Source organism: Onychostruthus taczanowskii, unplaced genomic scaffold (assembly GCF_017590055.1).
Source record: "Onychostruthus taczanowskii isolate IOZ18803 unplaced genomic scaffold, ASM1759005v1 scaffold30, whole genome shotgun sequence".
Classification (NCBI taxonomy): Eukaryota; Metazoa; Chordata; class Aves; order Passeriformes; family Passeridae; genus Onychostruthus; species Onychostruthus taczanowskii.
Genome location: NW_024500350.1, coordinates 6772046 through 6790095, shown reverse-complemented (window position 1 = coordinate 6790095; position 18050 = coordinate 6772046). Strand labels below are relative to the sequence as shown.

Here is an 18050-nt window from a genome sequence, read left to right as displayed (position 1 = left end):
GGGATATTGTTTTCTGAGTTCTAACATAAATGGAAGGATAATTTTATTTACACGAGGAGGAGGGAAGCGGCGATTCATGTTTCAGCACGACCAGCCCAACACGCTTCACTCCAGCAAAGCGGTTTGGCTCACACAATAAACCCAGGGAGAACACTGGCCTTGCATCAGGACAAAAGCACGGCCTGAGAGCCATCCTGGAAAGAAAGGCAGGTAACAGCAATGGGGCTGGCAGGGGAATGCAGGATGCAGGACCTGGGGAATCGCAGCAAAGCAGCACATCTGTTCTGCAGCCCAGCAGCTGTGCCCAACCCTTGGGCCACACTGCCGGGAGGTGCTGAGCCTCCAACCCAGCAGAGCCCAGCCCCAGAGCGATGCTGGGCATGGGGCTGGGTCCCCTTGAACCCCTGGAAAAGCTGATTTTTGGGAGGGTTGGGGGCAGGAAGCCGCTGCTGCCGTCCCTCCGGGCCGTGCCTTTGATGTGGGCTGGACGGGATGTGGCTGCGCCTGCTCCCGCCAGCCCGAGCAGGGAAAGGGAAACCAGCGGCAGCAGGGCTGACAATTATCCTTGTCGAGCAGCTTGAGCATTCCTGAGCTTTCAGTAATGTATGATAAGCTGTTGGGAGTAAGATGATCCCCAAAAACCTCCCATGGGAACGGCAAAAGCAGCCCAACACAACTGGTAGCACTTCCACTGAGGGAAACACAGGTAGGCTGAGAGAACGTTACTTTTAAATTTCATTTATTTATTTTTGTGTACATTTCCCGTAATTCGACTGACATACCATTGCTATAAAGATGCCCTGCTCTTTGAATATTTCCATCCAAGACCACTAGTTTCAAGTGTGGTTATGAAAAGTCACGGCAAACATATGACTGGAAAGAGGTGGTTGGTTTTTGACTTCCAGGCAGTTGTTTGAAGCATTTCAGAGATGCACACGATATTCAGCAGAACACACGCACGCACAGTGCTGGGTTACACACACGCACACGCACACACACATCTGGAAAACTGTTACAGTGGTTGAAGTCTCCAAAAAGGTGTACTGTCCCCTCTCAGCAGCAGTGAAAAACCTCTGAGTATCCTGAGAAATCAAATCAAAGCACAGTAAAGAGGAGTAACTTATCCCATCAGAAGGGTTTGGGGTTGTTTGGGGATTTTTTTTCAAGCAAAATGTATTTTGCCGATCTGATTGAAGTGAAGAGGGTGGGGAAAAAGAATCTGTGGCAGTGAAGGTTAAAGAATACCAGTGCAGCACGGATCCTAAAAGCATCTCATTAAAGCAACACCATGGAGTAAAAGCCTCTCAAACGTTACACACACAGTCCTGCTGTCACTCTGCTACCCCTGCTCATCTCCAGGGCACAAGGAACAGCACTGAGATGGGTGAAGGCAGCACAGGGAAGTGTTGCAGGTGGATCCAGGGGGAGGAGACGTGCAGCTGTGCAGGTGGGCAGCCAGGTGACCACGGAGGGACTCTGGAGCACAGGGACACGTCTGTGAGCTTGGCATGTCTGCACCTGGCTGGGAACGGGAGCTCGGAGTGCCCATCCCACACAGGGCAGCTCCACACCCTGGGCAAAGCCCACAGGACACTGCCAACCAGCCAGTGCCACCTCAGACCCATGCCAGTGCCACCTCACACCCTCCAAGCTGCTCTGCCTGCCCAACCACCCTCCCCAAGGCTGTGACTCGGGTGCTGCCTCAGGCTGTGGTGCTTTGGAGTCTCACAAGGAAAGAGTTCCCTCGACAAGGCTGAAAACTGAAAATCACCCACGTTGCACTGTGCTGCCTTTAACCCAACACCAGCTCTGCCTCTGCTCACTGCTTGCACCCCAGGGCTCTCCTGAGGGGCTGGAGCTGCCCCGTGGCCTGGCTGAGAGAGGGGTTGTGTGAGGTGACAGAGCCCTGCAGAGGAAACCAGCAAAGCCTGAGACAACACAAACAAACACCAAGCAATTAAAAAAAGGATGGGAGATGTGGTCTGATGTACTTCTGCCAAGAAATAAATATTTTACACTGCCTTTTTTTTTTTTCTAAAAGCACTTGCATTGTGTTTTTGTAAATCTCAAAATGGTTGAGTAACTCCCTGCACACCCCCAAGCACAACACATGCACACACACACACACACACACACACACCTCACACCCTCTAATGCACACAATTCCAGCTTTGTAGAGCTACTGGATTTACTTTGAGACAAGTTTCTTGTGCATTTGGACAATTTACTTTGAGACAAGTTATTTGCAAGAAGGCAAAGTTCATGCATGGCTTTGACAGCTCCACTTTCTCATAAATGGTTTTTGAAAAGCAGAAAGCAAATGAGGGCCAAAGCTCCATTTAAAGTTCACCTCGGATGCCTGAAAAGCATTTATACCCACATCCTTCTGAGGTCCCTGCTTTATGAACTTCTAATCAATTCCACATTCTGCTACCCAACGTTTCTTATACGTTGGGGAAAGAAAACAAACCAGGAAAAAAAAAGCAGAAAAAAAGAGAAAAACCCAGAAAAAGCAGCGTGAGCTGTCTGAAAACAGCTGCACCACAGCGCCCAGGCTGCCAGGGAAGGGCTTGAGTCACCCTCCCTGGAAGGGCTTAAAATGTGTGGATGTGGCAATTGGGGACATGGGTTAGTGGTGGCCTTGGCAGTGCTGAGTTTTTGGTTGGACTCGATGATTTTAAAGGTTTTTCTACCCTAAATGACTCTGTGGCTCTCTGATTCTGTTATTCTTTATCAGAAAGGCTGGGGAGGATTTTGAAGCTCCTTTCCAAGGGGAGAAAGGGAATAATAAGAACAAAAGCTGATGGGTTTTGAGCCCCCAGTCCTGATTCTCTCCCACACTTCAGGGATTCCCCTCAACATCCCCTAGAGAGCAGGACCTGCAGATGGATTTCTCCATTATTTCTGCAGGACACGTATCCTCCATCCCCAGAGGTGACACCTGGCTGTCCCCAGCCCTGCCTTGGCCCATCCTGACCACCCAGGGCTCAGCAAACTCCATAGAAATCTGACAGAGAAAAGCCTGGCATGAGCCTTGGACAAACCAAGTTTGTCACCAAGCAGATTTTAATTTCCAGGTGGAAAGTGGTTGTTTTCTCAGAATTCAGGGTGGTTTTAATGATGTGACACAGAGCATTTTACCAGCTAAACTGAACCCTGGTGCTACTCAATCCCCTCTCAAAGGAACAAGAAACCCACCTCGTGCTTCCCTCCTAAAAACATAAAAGTGAGCAGGTTTCTTCAGAAACCAGCAAGATGTTAAAAGAAAACTCAAAAAATACAATGTTTTAAAAACAAGATTCCTTATCCCCATCCCTAATTCTAGAGCAAACCAGGACACTAAAAGAAAAATAATCTAAGTTGCTATAAATATAATTTAAAATCATAATTAGGTGTGTACTGCCATCCCAGCTGGTAGGAGATACCACAGGGATTCCACATGGCTCTAGGGCAGGCTGGGAGATACCTTCAGCACCTCTTGGATAGTACCAGAAAGGGATAAATAATAAATAAGAAGAACATGAGAAAGAATAATCAGCCTTCCATGGGGATGGAAAAGCACAGACTTTCACAGTCAAGCAACCAAATGATGTTAGTGTTAAAAAAAATCCTAAAAATAAAGTAAAATAATGATTGCATTACAGGAGGTTGGAAAGTCTTCTCCTTCCTAACATGTTCATGTGCCCTCTTCAACACCAGAGACCACTGGGATCTGGGTGCTTTTCCATTTTTTTGCTCATATTTTGGTGTTTGGGGTTTTTTTTCCTAGCCAAAATGATGTAGAAATATTCTTGTTACAGGTTTCCCACCATCTCAATAAAAAGCAGACTTCACACTTTAAGACAGAAAGTGTAGAAACCCCATATATTGATGATAAACATGGATCTTTGCCAATAAAACTGTAAATCCTAACATTTAAGATTCTGGACAATTTTAGAGTTGTTTAGGGTTTTTTCCCCTACAAGAAATCACAAATTTTACTCCAACACATTTCCAGCTTACAAGAGGCTCCATTTAGCAGCTTCCCCTCATTGTATTGCTATTAAAAAATGCAGAATTCCAGCTCTTTTGGATGTTGTGACTATTTCCAGCAGCCCTGGCACAGGGACAGCTCTCACCAAGCACAAACCACTCAATTTACCAAAATAAAAACAGCGGCAGAGCCCTGGAAATTCACTTTACACATGGATTTTAAAGGGAATATTCAGAGCCAAATCCTGGGTTGGGGGATACTGGATTTTGAGCCCCAGCCTGCGAGAAGCCCCCCAAAAGGCAGAGTCCATGCTGTAGGTGTTTATGCAAGATTTGTGATTAAATTTGGGCTCAGTATGGATGGGGAGATCTGCAGCTGTACCTGGATTTAGGAAAATTCGATCCTGGCTCAACAGCTCTGACAGAGACTGGGATTTATCTTTAAACACAACTTTTTCTGGCTTTTACCAGGCACTTAATCCACATCTCTTCACCCTGGCTGTGCAAATCAAGGACACCTGGCCCTTCCTGACTTTTCACAGTATCCATCCTGAAAAAAAACCAAACCCTTAAAGATGCTGAAGGTTTTTGGGTGTTCTGGGACACCCCGAGATGGCTGAAGGCTCTCCTAGAGGGAAAAATCCCGAGATCTGGCAGAACCCAACACCTCCTTCCCACAATTCCTGGGGAAAATGTGTCTGTGTGAGTTTTTGGAGGCCATGGATACTCCAGGCTGCTCTTCCAGCCTCCAGACATTGGCCCCTCTCACTGAATTTATCTCCATCAACCTCCTGGAACAACTTGGTGTGTCAGGTCACAGCCTTTTGGAAAGATCACGGCCTGCTCTCATTATTTCCTCAAAAAGAATCATTATCTAAGGGCAAAACCAGACTGAATTCAAGCCTGAATTATTCCTGGAAGATAAACCAAGCAGCAGCTTTCCTGATGGGTTCAGGAATACTTGGGGTGTGTTTAGTCTTGATTCAAAAATTACACCACTGCGAGTTTCCTGGATTTAGCTAAGCCCAAAAGCGAAAGTACCAGATCAAAATACTCCGAAATAAAACTCCTAGGAAGGGTTTTCAGGTCTGGCCAACACCAGAGAGCTTTGGAAATGACCAAAAGACGTCTGAGCTTTTGAGATTTCCATCTCCACTTCCAAGCTTCTCCCGCCTTATCCCCGCAGAACCTCATGGCCGCTGGACGCTCGCCCCGTCCTTCAAACACCAGGAGGCTCCCGAGGAAGAGATTGTGGCTCATCCTGGCTGCTGGCTGGGCTGGGACACCTCAGAGCAGGGCTGCTGCAGCTCCAGAGCTGCCCAGCATTCCCAAAGGACAGCAAATGCAGGGACAAACTCCTGCAGGGTGGCTGTGCAGCTGTGGAATTTGGGAGCAGGGAACTGGAGAGGACAGGCAGCTCCTTCCTCCCCCAAAGCACTCCATGGACTGCAGGCCCCTTCCCCTTCCTGCTGGCTGCCAGTAAAATCCCATGAAAATAAAAAGATGAGAAATATTTTGACATGAAAATAAAAACATGAAGGTGTCCACAGAGGCCCAGAGCTCTCCAGCATCCCAGGGCTGCTCTGAAGGACTCATCACAACCATCCTGCAGCCCCAGCTGCTCCCTGGCTGTCCTTGGTGAACACCCTCCTCCTGCTGCCCTGAAAATGGGCTATTTTCAGCATTAAGCTGTTGAGACCACCTTGAAAGCCTCTCCTCTCTTCTGTCAGCTCCAGAGCCTCTCCCAGGCTTTTCCCTTTTTTTAAGGCCACGCAGCAGCAGCGTGCCTTGGTCACCTGCAGGTTTTTCCCTGTGGGTTTCTTTTGGGTTTTAGATTCTGCTCCCCTTGCTGGAGCTGGGGATGAGTGGGACCCAGTGCCCACAAATGTGGGCCTGAGGGAAGATGTGGGAGGGCAAGGGCAGCCAGGCTGCTCAGGCTGTGTCCTGCCTCTCCTGCTCCTCCCTGGCAGAGTGGACTGACAGCAGCTGCCCATCAGAGCACTCAATTTGTCCCCATGCCATTAAATCCACCCTTAAAGTTCACTGCACTGTGAGAGTCCTTTCCTTTTATCCAGCAATGGACCTTTGTGCCTGCAGCACTGCACCAGCAGCTCCTGGCTGTGTTTATTCATCTGCAAACACCTCAAACTGAGATGCAGCTTTTTCTGGCCCTATTTATTGCCAAAAGCCACTGTTTGTATGGAGTGGGGTTATGTGAAGGAGCAGAGTCCTTTCAGCCTTCAACAGAGCTGCCACTCCTCCAGCCACGATCCAGGAGGGAATCACCCAGCTCTGCAGAGCACAGGGCAAATTTCACATTCTCCATCTGCTCCAGCAAAGGCTGAGCTGAAATATTAATGAGGAGATCTGCTCCCTTCACACCAGAAACAATCTGGGTTTTATAGCCCGGGCAGAGGCCAGAGGAGCAGGCAAAGCTCTGGGATCCATCCTCTGCTGCTGCTTGAGGGCTTTGAAGAAAACAAGGAGCCTGGGGGCAGGACACAGAGTATGAAATGTGGATATCTGGTGTGTTCTGTGTGTTCTGTCCAGCCTTCCACTCCCCAGGCTCAGCCCCCTCCTCTGGCCATGGCCAGAGCAGAGAGAGGAGCATGCTCTAACATCAACAACCATAACATGGCAATAAAGATTAATGAGCAAAACTTGCCATTTTATGTCTAATCCATGGGGATTTGTGATAATTAATCTTTATTAGTGTGTAATAACTGTTTAGACACTAAGGACAGATTCTCAGCTGGACAAAACTGGCCTTCCTCCAGCCAAGCCAATGGAGCAGTGCCAGTTTACACCCTCCACGACCCCAGCTCTACATGAGCCATCCCATCTGTAGCAATCACAGCACTGACAGTATTTCCCCAGCAGCAGGGGCACAGAAGTGAAGGCAACTATTTGTCTTTCCCTGTATCCCAAAAAAAGAGAGCTGCATGTGTCCAGGAAGCTCAACAATAGACATGTCAATAAACACTAGGAAATTCAATGAAAAAGCAACAGCAACAAAAGGAACCCCAAGGAGCAGGGAAGTGGATGGTTTCAGAGGCAAGACTATAAGATCTGGTTTGGCAGGAGCGTAACTAAGAGGGATCTTTGGCATGTGAAAGAGTGAAAGCACCAAGACAGACTCCCAGAGTTCCTCTAACAGGAACAAGATGGAAGGGAAAAAAAAAAAAAAAAAAAAAAAGGAGCATCTTGGCTGGCTTTTCTGAGAGAGGAGTTTGGGGGTTGTTTTGAATAAGAAAGACTTATTAAACACGGGAGCTGGTGGGAATCTTGTGTGAACCACACCAGACCAGCCACTGAAGCAATGCTGTGTTGACCAAGCAGGATTTCCTCTTCCAGAACGTGGAGGGAAGAAGGGAAAAGTGCAGGTACACACATGGCTGGCAGCAAGCATGGAGAAATCCCAGTGGAGGCTGTGCCCTCAGCCCCTGGCAGCCCCTTCCCACCTGGACAAGGTGCAGCAGCACTGCCCCAGCAGCACCTGCTCAACAGCAGGGTTGAGAATTGAGATTTTTTTAGAGATTTTTTCAAGTAGGGACCCACACCTGCCTCCAGAAATGAAGTTTCACCTCTTTAACAAGTCAGAGTTGCCTCTTGTCACTGCTAAACTCATCAAAAGTCAGGGAAAACCAGAGAAATACAGTACAGAGATATGTGTGTCAAGGTTTGTACACCTGGAAGAACTCCAGGAAAGATGGGCATTGCACCCAGTGCAGCAGCATGAACCTGGTGTTTAAAAACAGTAGCCAGAAAATGCCCTCCAACTCCTCTTTCAGATTTAAGGGTCCAAAGGGCTCTTGGGGACCCAGAAAACACTTTTCACACCAGTGACACTTCAGAGCTCCAGCCATGGCAAGGCCTGCAGCACCCTGGGGATTGCAGGGGCTGTACCGGGGGAAGAGGAGGATGGACATCACACCTGGGGATCCCTGGGGATGGGCTGTGCCTCCTGATAAGCTGTGGCAGCCTGGAGGGGCCCTCCTTGCCCTGCAAACCCACCCACAGCTGGGCCAGCCCACAGCCCAGTGCTGAGCTCCCAGCAGCTTTGCTCTCTCTCTGCTCCCTGGCTTTGGGGTTCTTTCAGGTTTATGGCATTTGAGACCTGCTTCTCTAAAAATCCCAGTTTGGGGCAATCCTAAGCCCTGTGCTGTGTGAACACAGAAAACCTTTGGGAAGAACATCCCTAAGCCTCAACCCCTGGGCTGTTCAGGGGGCCAGGCTCTCAGGAAAGGTTTCCCAGAGCATGTCTGGCCAAACAAAGATCTGAGCAGCAACCAAAGGCTTTTCATCTTCACGGAGGTGCCAATTAAACAGCAGAGAGGAGAGCCTGACTCATCCTGCAGGTCTGCAGGGCTTTGAGGCACACAGGAATCCCTGGCTCTCCTCCCTGAGCTGAAGCCACCAAGCTCAGGCTTCTCTCTAAGGAATTCCTGGGTCAGGCCAAGCTCTGTGTCCACCACGAGGGATGCAGGGACAGCACTGGGCACCTCTCACAGCATTTCCCATGCTCAGACAGCTCCACACTTACTCTGGGCTGACACAAACGACTTGAAAAGGAACAAAGTCATGGAGAAGGAGCAGGGAAGGGGAGGGATTTGCTGCGTGCCCTGTTGTAATGTCATTAAAACAAAGGGATTAGAGCAGAAAGCAGAAAAGCGAGGCCTGTGTGGAGGCAGGGAGGAACCTTTCAGAGGGTTACTAGCTGCAGACAACACTGCCATTAATTCTCTATTGGAAAACGCTGGTGACATTAATATCTGCTATTAATACTGAGCCTTGACAGTGTCTCATAAATTCAACCTGTCAATTACAATGGCACTGAAATGAAGGTGCTCTGAGGTCAAGGAGATGCGGTGTCCAAATGAGACTTATATTGCAGGGGAAAAGCAGCAAAAACAATCTTGAACAAAAGCATCAGATCCATATGTAGGAAAACCAAAGGGTGGTTTTAAATGTCATGTTTTTCAAAGTGAGAATTGATGCTGGAACCAAGTCTATAAACTGGCTGGCTGGACTTTCAGCTGCAGCTGAGGACAATCAATCAAAACAGCTCTGTGACTCTGAGAAAGCGAGAGAGAGAAAACACACACACACACACCATGGAATATGAGAGGGCAGATCATGAGCCATGCGAGGCCTCTTAAAATTACACTGTGAAGTAAAACATCCTCGTGTTTCACCCGCCACAAAATATAACCTGAAAGGTTCCCCTGGGCACAGGGTGAGACATGGAGCTTGTCCTGCCCCGAGGGCTGGGCAAGGGGAACCTCCTCCCCAAACCTGCACGAGCTGTGAATGGCACCCTGATTCCTGCTAGCCCTGCTCTGCAGCCGAGGGCACAGGGATTGATAAATCCCACAAATGCTCCCCTGTCTGCCACTGCCAGCCCAGGGCAGAGCTGCAGCACCACAGGCTGTGGTGGCAGTGACAGTGACAGCCCAGGCACTGGCGGTGTCTTTGTGCGCCTCTCTGAAGTGTTGGCATGTCCCCAGCATGTCCCCAGCACGGGAGGTGCCACCAGCCCACAGCCCTGCTCTGAACACTGCCCTGCCAGGGGATCCCTTCCCAAAATCCCCTCAGACTGTTCCACCCTGCACCAGCAGAGCCTGGAGCTGCTAACCTGGCACAGCAGGGTGAGATGACATCTTGCACAGGGTAAATGACATCTGCATATGGTCAGTGACACCTGCACAGGGTCAGTGGCATCCTGTACAGGTTCAGTGACACCTGCACAGGTTCAGTGGCATCCTGTACAGGTTCAGTGACACCTGCACACAATCAGTGACACCTGCACAGGGTCAGTGACATCCTGTACAGGTTCAGCACTGCAGAGCAGGGTTCAGTGACACCTGCACAAGGTCAGTGACACCTGCACAGGGTCAGTGACATTGGCACAGGGTCAGTTGACACCTGCACAGGTTCAGCACTGCAGAGCAGGGCGTGTTTCTGGTCAGACCTGGCTCTGAGGGGCCGTGGCCAAGCGAGGGGTGGGGACGGAAGCGCGTGGTGCAGGGGCACGAGGCACTTGTGCAGCCTCCCCAGAACGCACAGGCAGGCCCCGTGGCAGGGCTGGGGGAAGGAGCCACGGGCAAAGGCAGAGGAGCTCAGGCAGCTGGGCAGGTGTGGCTCAAAGCAGCGTTAATGTGGAGCCAGCGGCCTCGCTCCGGGCTCAGCAACACTCACCGTGCCCCCTGCTCCAGACACCGACTGACCCGAGGGCAGAGGGATCTCCAGCTCCTCTCCCACCTCACCAGCCCCCTTCTCCTGCCCCTGGCTTGCAGCTTGTCCCCAGGGACCCAGCCAGCAGCAAGGGGCTCCTGGGCAGGGTGGGCTGTGGTGTCCCTGTGTGGTTTCCCAGGCTGCAGGTCCCACCTGCAGCCCAGGGCAGAGCCCAGTGCTGCTGGCTGCCTGCAGCATCCCAGCTGGGGCTGGACACAGCCCAACCCACATGCCAGCACGGGCTCCTGGCAGCGCTGGCACTCCCAGACCCTGTGGGCAAGCACGGAGGGATTGCTGCCAAAGCAGTGCCAGGAGCCCTGGAAACCAGCACTAAACCGTGCCATTTGTCACAGGTGTCACACCGTGCATCCTGTGATCCTGGCTCACCCCGAGGAGCAGAGAGGAGCTCCCGTGGAGGCCCAAAGCAGCTCATCCCCAGCCCAAGGCAGCCTCGGGCACTGCAACGCTGCTGGGCAGGTGGGCACTGACCAGGGCAGCCTCCTCCTCTTCTTTGTGCAACTCCTCTGGCAGCCTCCTTCCTTCCCTCCGGGCCTTTTGTCCCAGACATTGTCCCAAACACTGTCCCAGTGACTCCCAGAGCTCCCAGCCTGCCTCTCCAGCAGGGCAGGGGGTGGGACAGGGCTGGGAAGCTCCAGACTTGGAGCTTGGTGTCTGGAGAAGAGGTGACCACAGGGGACACCAGGGCCTTCCTCCCTGACACAGCTGAGCTGCAAGTCTTCTTATCAATTCCTTTTATGATGCACATTAAATATATTCCACATCAGGGACACTTCTCCTCTCCTCTCTCCTCTCCTCGGACACCTTTTCCCCAGCAAAGCCTTACAAGTGCTGCTTGCTGTGGCCTCATTTTGCATCATCATCATCATCATCACCACGCACTCATCCTCATATAAAACAGAAATCTATTCCATCAAGCACTTAACATAAATATTAAAATAATGGAAGGGACAAAATATAAATCTACATACAACTTCATGACTACCATAGCACCTATTACCATGACAAAGCAAATTCTGGTTCAAGGGGAAGGGAAGGGGGATGAGGAGCAAGTTAGGAAGAGGAACCTTGACGGTCATTAAATATGTAAATCACTCTTTCAAAAAAAAATTTTTTTGTTGTTGTTTTGTTTTTTGTTTTAAGGTTACCAACCTTATTAAAATTCATTCCACTAACCAGCTCGTTCTATGTCACTATGGATACCAAAGAACCCTTTAAAAAAACTCGGGCGAGGCGGGGGTTTCTCAGAATAAAACCACACCAAAACAAAACAAAACAAAACACGGCAACTTTCTGTTGGTGCTTCCATGACAAGTCCTGCCACGTGCCCCTCCCCTGCACCCACCAGTCCACAGAAGGGCAATTCTTTTCCAAGTCCAGTTCTCAGTCTCCCAGGATGAGCTTGACAAAAGAGGCGACGTCTGTCTCTTTGGATTCGTGCAGGGTGAAGAAAGGATGTTGCTGGGAAAGCAAAGAGAGAAAAACCAGCAAAGTTTATTATTCACCACACTGTGTAAAAAAGCTTTTCAGACAACACTCTAGATAGTGAAGAAGGTTTTCTCCTTAGCATCATAATATTGGGTTTTTACAGCTGAGGCAAGTGGGGGAGCACAAGAGCTGCTCCATGAACCCCTCTGGATTCCCCCCTGGCCCTGCCTCGGCTGGGAGGGCTGAGTGGGCAGCTCTGGAGGCAAGGGGAAGGCTTAGAAAACCCTCTCCATGTGCCCCAAAACACTCCCCAGACCATGGTTACCCTTCCAGCAGGAGCAGGGCAAACCTTGCTGGCTGCAGTGGTTTTCCCTCAGCTCTATCTGTGTATTTACCCTCTGGTGACTCCTGAGCCTCATTTCCTCCCTGAACTGCCCCTCCCCGCAGCAGAAGAGGCTCCTTCACCCCAGCCACCACACAGGAAAGCCATCCCAACTGGAAAACCATCCCCACTTGTGTGTTTAACTGCTTCATCCTGACCAACGTGGGGACACAGCCTGCCAGAAAACCCTGCTGACATTTCAGCACCAATGGAAAAATACGGGTGAGGAGGAAAAACACAACCAAATCCCCCCCAGAGCAACAAAACCCCTCTCAACCAGGACCAGCAATTCAGTTTGGTTGGTTCAGACACACACCAAGCTGAGACCCCATCTGAAAACCCTCAAAACCCTGCTTGATACCCACTGTCCTGGCAGATAATTGGATTTATTTGTATGGAGGGTGTCAGAGAGACCCAAAAGGCAGCCAGGGCCCTGCAGGGCTCACAGTGATTGCTGCTCTGTACAAGGGTTTGATTTCCAACCCTCTCATTTCAAGTCAGATTTTTAAAGGTAATTGGGGGTTTCCAGGGTTTTTCCAAGCTGCCCCTCAGCTCAGTTCCTGAGCTGTTTCTTGGCAGTGGCCAAGAGAAGGGAGAAGAAGAGCAAAGAAAAGAGATTTTTCAAGGTGGGCTTGAGTGGAAAGTCACCCAGGGAATAAGATGAGGCAGCTCAGAGTGGCTGGGAAGCGATCCAAAGACACACCAGTAAGGAAGAGGAAACACAATTATGTGGGAAACAGGGCTGGAATGGGCTGAGGCAAAAATCCAGACAAAACTTAAGGTCTCCCTAGGTCAGACAGTCACAGGAATTGAAGTGTCCTGAATAACTCCGAGGTGACCCCAATGTCTCGTTATTATCCCAGCACGACGTCCCTGCTTTCACACCCCACTGAAGTGACACCCAAAGCACAGCTGCAGTGACACTCAAAGATGTGCCAGGGGTGGCAGCAATGCCCTCCAGCCCTGTGCCCCAGGGTAGCCAAGGCCTGAGGCGGGCCCAGAGCCCTGTGCCAGGCAGGGTGTGCAGACCACCGCTCCTGCAGTAGTTTCATGCTCCACTTCACCTGGGGCAGGGGGTTTTTAAATGAAATTAAGCTCCCCTATCAGCTTTCCTGATGCTCAAGATAGCACAGAGTCACATTTTCCATGAGAAACCTCAATTCCACAGGAAAGCAAGGGAGCAGTCTTGGTCTAAATGACAAGTCCAATCCTGCACCACAACTTAATGCTGTAAGAGAGAGGAAAAAACCCCAACAGAACAGCAATCCTCAACCACAGGACCTCACAACATCCATGTCAGCCATAAAATACCACAGCATTGAGGTACTCTGCAGGGGTGATCCAAGAAGCTAATTCAATAGAAATGCACTCCCTTGCCAATGGGTATTAATGCTGCAGCAGACAGAGCTGCTTCAGTGAACCTCTCTTGATAAAAGGCCATTTGGCAAAGTTCAGAAGTTTGCTTAAAATATACAGATGGATTTATTCAATAATATAGCCCCCAAAAAATAAAGTTTTGTAAAAAAAGCCATAAATCTCAGGCCTCTCTTTGTTTGAAACCAGTCTGGGGGCAAGCTGTCTGTCAATCAGATTTATTTATAGTTTAATTGCATTACAGGGCCCAGCACCAAATGCCATGGGAATTATTCACTGCTTACAACTCAGGGTCATGGATTTCCAGCATGACTTGCAGGTAAAAATCACCTTAAACCTGCACCTTCTCACCTCTGAGCAGGAGGTGTGAGGTGGTGGTGGGTCTGACCCTCTGGTGGCAGAATGTATATCCCAAAAATTGTGGGGTAGGGAATATGAGTGCCTAAAGAAATCCCTCAGCAGTTTCCACCCTTAATCCAGGTGATCTTGATAACCCTGGACAGGGGTGGGAATGCAGGGTCAGGATCCTCAGAAATACAAATTTAGGCACCTTCCTGCCTTTAGAAAGCTGTGAATTGTGTGAGAGTAAAAAAGGATTAAATGTCTCCAGGAGTGAAGCACCAACTTCCTGAGCTCTCCTGCTTTTTGCCAGCTTTTAGGAGCACCAGGATCAATACCCGAAGGTCAGGGGAGAGAGAGGGACCATGAAGCTGTGGAGCCCAAGCAGAAAAATCTGTTCTTGCCAGCTGCAGCCCAGAGCTCTGGCTGGGCACAGAGCAGTGCCCTGCATTTCCCCTGTCACAAACCTTTATTGGTATTTTCCTCCTTGGTTACTCCTCAGTTATCCCTCCCAGTAAACAGTCTCTAGGCAGCAGATGAAATTCAATAACCGGAATTATTAGTCACAGACTCGTCCCTGTCCCCAGCATCCAGGAATTACTCTGCCCAAAAATCCTCCTCTCCAAAGCCCCGCTGGCCACTGGGCTCCTGCAGCTCTTGTGGAGCATCTGGGGCACTGAGGTGTTTGAGTTGATCACACAAACCCCAGAGGAGGATTTGAGCCTCTCTGATTCTTCACAGCCTCATTCTTGTCCATAACCTGCTTTAACATGTATTTTCTCCCTTGATTTCCAAAAAAGGTGGAAAAGCACCTGGCTGGGATTTCAAAGAGCATGTCTGATTTGCAGCCACCCTCCCAGGATTCTGAAGCGTCACAGTTCTCCCATGTGGTATGAAAAAAGAGATGCAAAGCATTCCAAAACACCATCACTATTGGAATCTCTGCCTTGAGCACCTCACTGTGACCCTTTCCAGCTCTGAACACAGTGCTTGATGCAGCCACACTCACCATAAGCTCTGGGTATGTTGGCCGTTCTTTGGAATTCTTCTTCAAGCTTTAATTGGGAAAAAAGAAAAAAAAAATTAGAATTTACATTCTGTCTGCAATTTAAGTAAGACCATAAAATTACACCATGACAAAAGTAAGGTTTAAAGACTCTTCAGAATAAGTTCAGCTACTCCTCCAAACTGAGGAAACAATTTAGGTCTTGAGGACAGCGACAGCCAACAGTGCTGGGTACAAGAGCTCAAGGTCCACCAAGAGACCTGGAGCCACCAAATCACCACTTAAACCACTGCCTCTTGCTGGGGACCAGGTACAACTGGGAGTTTGGGTGCTCTCCAACAGGCCAGTGACTCAGGGAAGGGATTCTGCCTGGGAGCAGTGACTGAGTGGCTGCAGAGCACGTGTCCAACTGTTTGTTTATCACCGTGCTGTTATCAGCGGGGACGGTTCCATGGGACATCCTTTTTTTCTCCTCTCCTACAACAGATGGCCCTGGAGGGTTGTAGCTGGAAGTTATTTTGGTTTCCCTCCAGCAGAAAATAGCTTTTTAAAAGACAGGACGTAATCTCTACTCACTTCCTGGCAGTGTATTTAGGGGAAAGAAACTTGGAGCAACTTGAAAAGATCTTCACACACGTACGCGGCTGTGGCGGGGAAAAGGTGTCACACTGAGCAAAACAAAAGTGAGAACCTCTGCTGGGATTTGCTGGGGCCCAGAGGAAGCAGAGGACACACACTGAATAGATATTTCCTGCTTGCTGTGTGTAGAGGGCTCGTGTTTAGTGTCATGTTGTGAATGAACAGAGGAACCTGGGGCCCATACGTGCCAATATCGCCGGCCCGAAGGTACGGGATGTGTCACATCCTCCCAGCTCAGGAGCAGCCCCAGCCCAGATGACAAGGTGAATTTGAAGGTTAGCTGTATCCAGATTTGGTGCAATTCTCTTAATTTAGACCCTCTACAAAACCAATTCATCCCCAGGTTACTAATAGCAGGAAATATGGTGATAAATTACTGAAATCTATGCAAATTTTCAGGAATGAAGAGTTATATTGGGATCTGATCCTGACTCAGATATTCCAGAGACCTTCCTGCAGTGCCTACAGCTGATCAGACTTCAGGCAGCAGATGGATAAACACAGTCCTAAGCCAGGCTTGATACAGAGTGGCTGTGACCTGGTTCCGTGTCAGAAGGAATTCCCAGACCCCAATAACACCGAACTGGTGCAAAGTTCACCATTCCAAGTCCATGCCATTCTGCTGGCAGTCAGGGATCTCCAGTGACCCTGGAGGACAGGATTTGCAAAGACAGGAATCACCATGTGCTCCCCAGCGTGGCTGTGGATGGAAATCCTAAAGCAGCCACAGCCTGACTGCAAGACACAGGGCTTGGAAAAGCAAATCCCCCAGGGAGGAACAGCCTGCCTGGCACAAGCAGGGAAACAGCAGAGCCAGCAGCACTGTGTGCAGGAACAGCAGCTGCTCCAAAGCCTCAGCGTGGGCTTGGCAAGAACGGGGGGCATCTTGGGAAAGGGTTTTTCTAAGGCAGCTCCCACCCCTCCCAGAGCCAGGGCACAGTGGGCATGGCAGGTATTCCCCAGCGTGGGTCAGGAGCTGAGCAGCTGGACCACAGGGACATGAAAACATGTTTGAACAAGACTCTGAAGAATCTAAACGTGGGTATTGAGAGTCCCCAGGCAGGAGCAGCTGACAGTCCTCTTCCTGGGGCACGGCAGAGCCCTGGCCCCAGTGCTGGCAGCTCAGAGCAGTCTCACATTTCTGTTTGTCCATCTGCCAGCCTTTGTGGCCACCACGCAGAGCCAGCAGCCACCTGCCAGCCTGGCAGGCGCGTGGGTGGCACTGCAGTGCCCGCCTGGAACACCCAACCCTGCAGGGAAGCTGGAGGGAGCCTGTGAGGGCAGGGGCTGCCTGAGCTCTCTGTGCAGCCTGCAGACAGCAGCAGGGCTGCTCCAGCCCTTTCCTACAGCACAGCCAAATGCTCCTGCTGCTTCCAGCTCCCAGGGCTGGGGAAAGCACAGCAGCAGCCCCAGGGACCTGGGAGAGGGACATAGACTGGTCAGAGGGGGCCACCATGGGGCAAAACCTGCCCTCAGAGCCCTGCCCCCTGCAGGCAGTTTGGGGCCATTGGGATGGGGCTGTGTGTGACACAGTTTGTGATAATTGGGGTTGGGCTGTATGTAGCACACAGTTTGGGGTCACTGGGATGGGGCTGTGTGTGGCACACAGTTTGGGGTCACTGGGATGGGGCTGTGGCCCAGCCTCATCCCCAGTGGGTGCAGCAGTGAGAAGCAGGTGAGCAGCACTGCCAGCAATGAGCCATGGAGTGCCCAGGTGTGCTGAGCAACCACCAAAGGGCACAGAGAGCACACAGGGCAATGCATGAACATGAGGGGTATAAAAGGTTGGGCTAAAGAACAAGAAGGGTGGATGACTGAAGCTTTCTGGTGTTACTCTGTATGGGTTGAAGCTTTCTGAAGTTGTATGGTGACACTGTGTGTTTTGAGGCTGTTTCCAATGTGACAAGTGCTGTGACATCCCCCAGACAGGATGCAGCCATTCCACACCCTGCTGCCCCTCCACACTCAGGGCCATGAGCTGTCTGGCTGCACCTGCTCACAGCACCCCTGTGCTGCTGGCATGGGAGCAATCAGGGCCAGGAGCCTCCTAAACCCTGTGTGTCCCCTCCAAGAGCCCAGCCTGCCGCTCAGACAGACCCCCAGCTGACACCAGCACTGCTGTGTGTCACCTGCACAGCGCTCAGTGAGGGCACAGGAAATGTTCTGCCCAAAACTGGAGCTCAGAGCTGCCTGTGGAGACGTGGTGAAGGTGAAGGGCCAGGGAGAGAGGGAAAAGAGGGGAAATGTTACCATTGCGAGGTAAAATCGACGAACTCTGCTGAGAACCTCTCTGCTGGGAGCTGTGGCGAGGGCTCCTCCACCACCTGCTTGAGCTGCTGGAAGGGCGTGCCCCAGGAGTCGTAGGGAAAGCGCAGGATGGCCAGCTCGATCTGCAACACACAGCCCACGCCTCAGGAGAGGGGGACACCCCACAGCCACCCCACGGGTTTGGGATGGCCCTGTGCACACCCAGGGTGTGGTTTTGTAGGCTCCACACAAATGGGGTTGGTCAGCCTGGAGATGGGAACGTTCCTAAGAGACCTTAGAGCCCCTTGCAGTGCCTAAAGGGGGATTCCAGAAAGGAAGGAGAGGGACTTTTTACATGGGAAAGCAGTGATGGAACAAGGGGGATTGGTTTTGAACTAAAAGAGAAGAGAG

The 18050-nt window shown here is 50.6% G+C and overlaps 1 protein-coding gene across 2 annotated transcripts in view; it reads right to left on the bottom strand.

Moving 5' to 3' along the window:
• Positions 1-718: 718 nt before the first annotated feature.
• Positions 719-18050, bottom strand: part of MAP2K6 (mitogen-activated protein kinase kinase 6) — a 56217-nt gene continuing 38885 nt past the window's right edge. The window contains exons 10-13 of one of the 2 annotated variants that reach the window (XR_005953002.1): positions 17643-17782; positions 14757-14802; positions 9898-11685; positions 719-9856 (exon numbers count right to left, since the gene is read on the bottom strand). Coding sequence is in view for 1 of the 2 variants with exons in the window: in XM_041408986.1 (XP_041264920.1) it covers positions 11608-11685; positions 14757-14802; positions 17643-17782 (264 nt within the window). In the remaining variant the exon portion in view is untranslated. Of the gene's footprint in view, positions 11686-14756; positions 14803-17642; positions 17783-18050 lie in introns of both variants that reach the window. The other variant, XM_041408986.1, reaches the window with a different exon arrangement.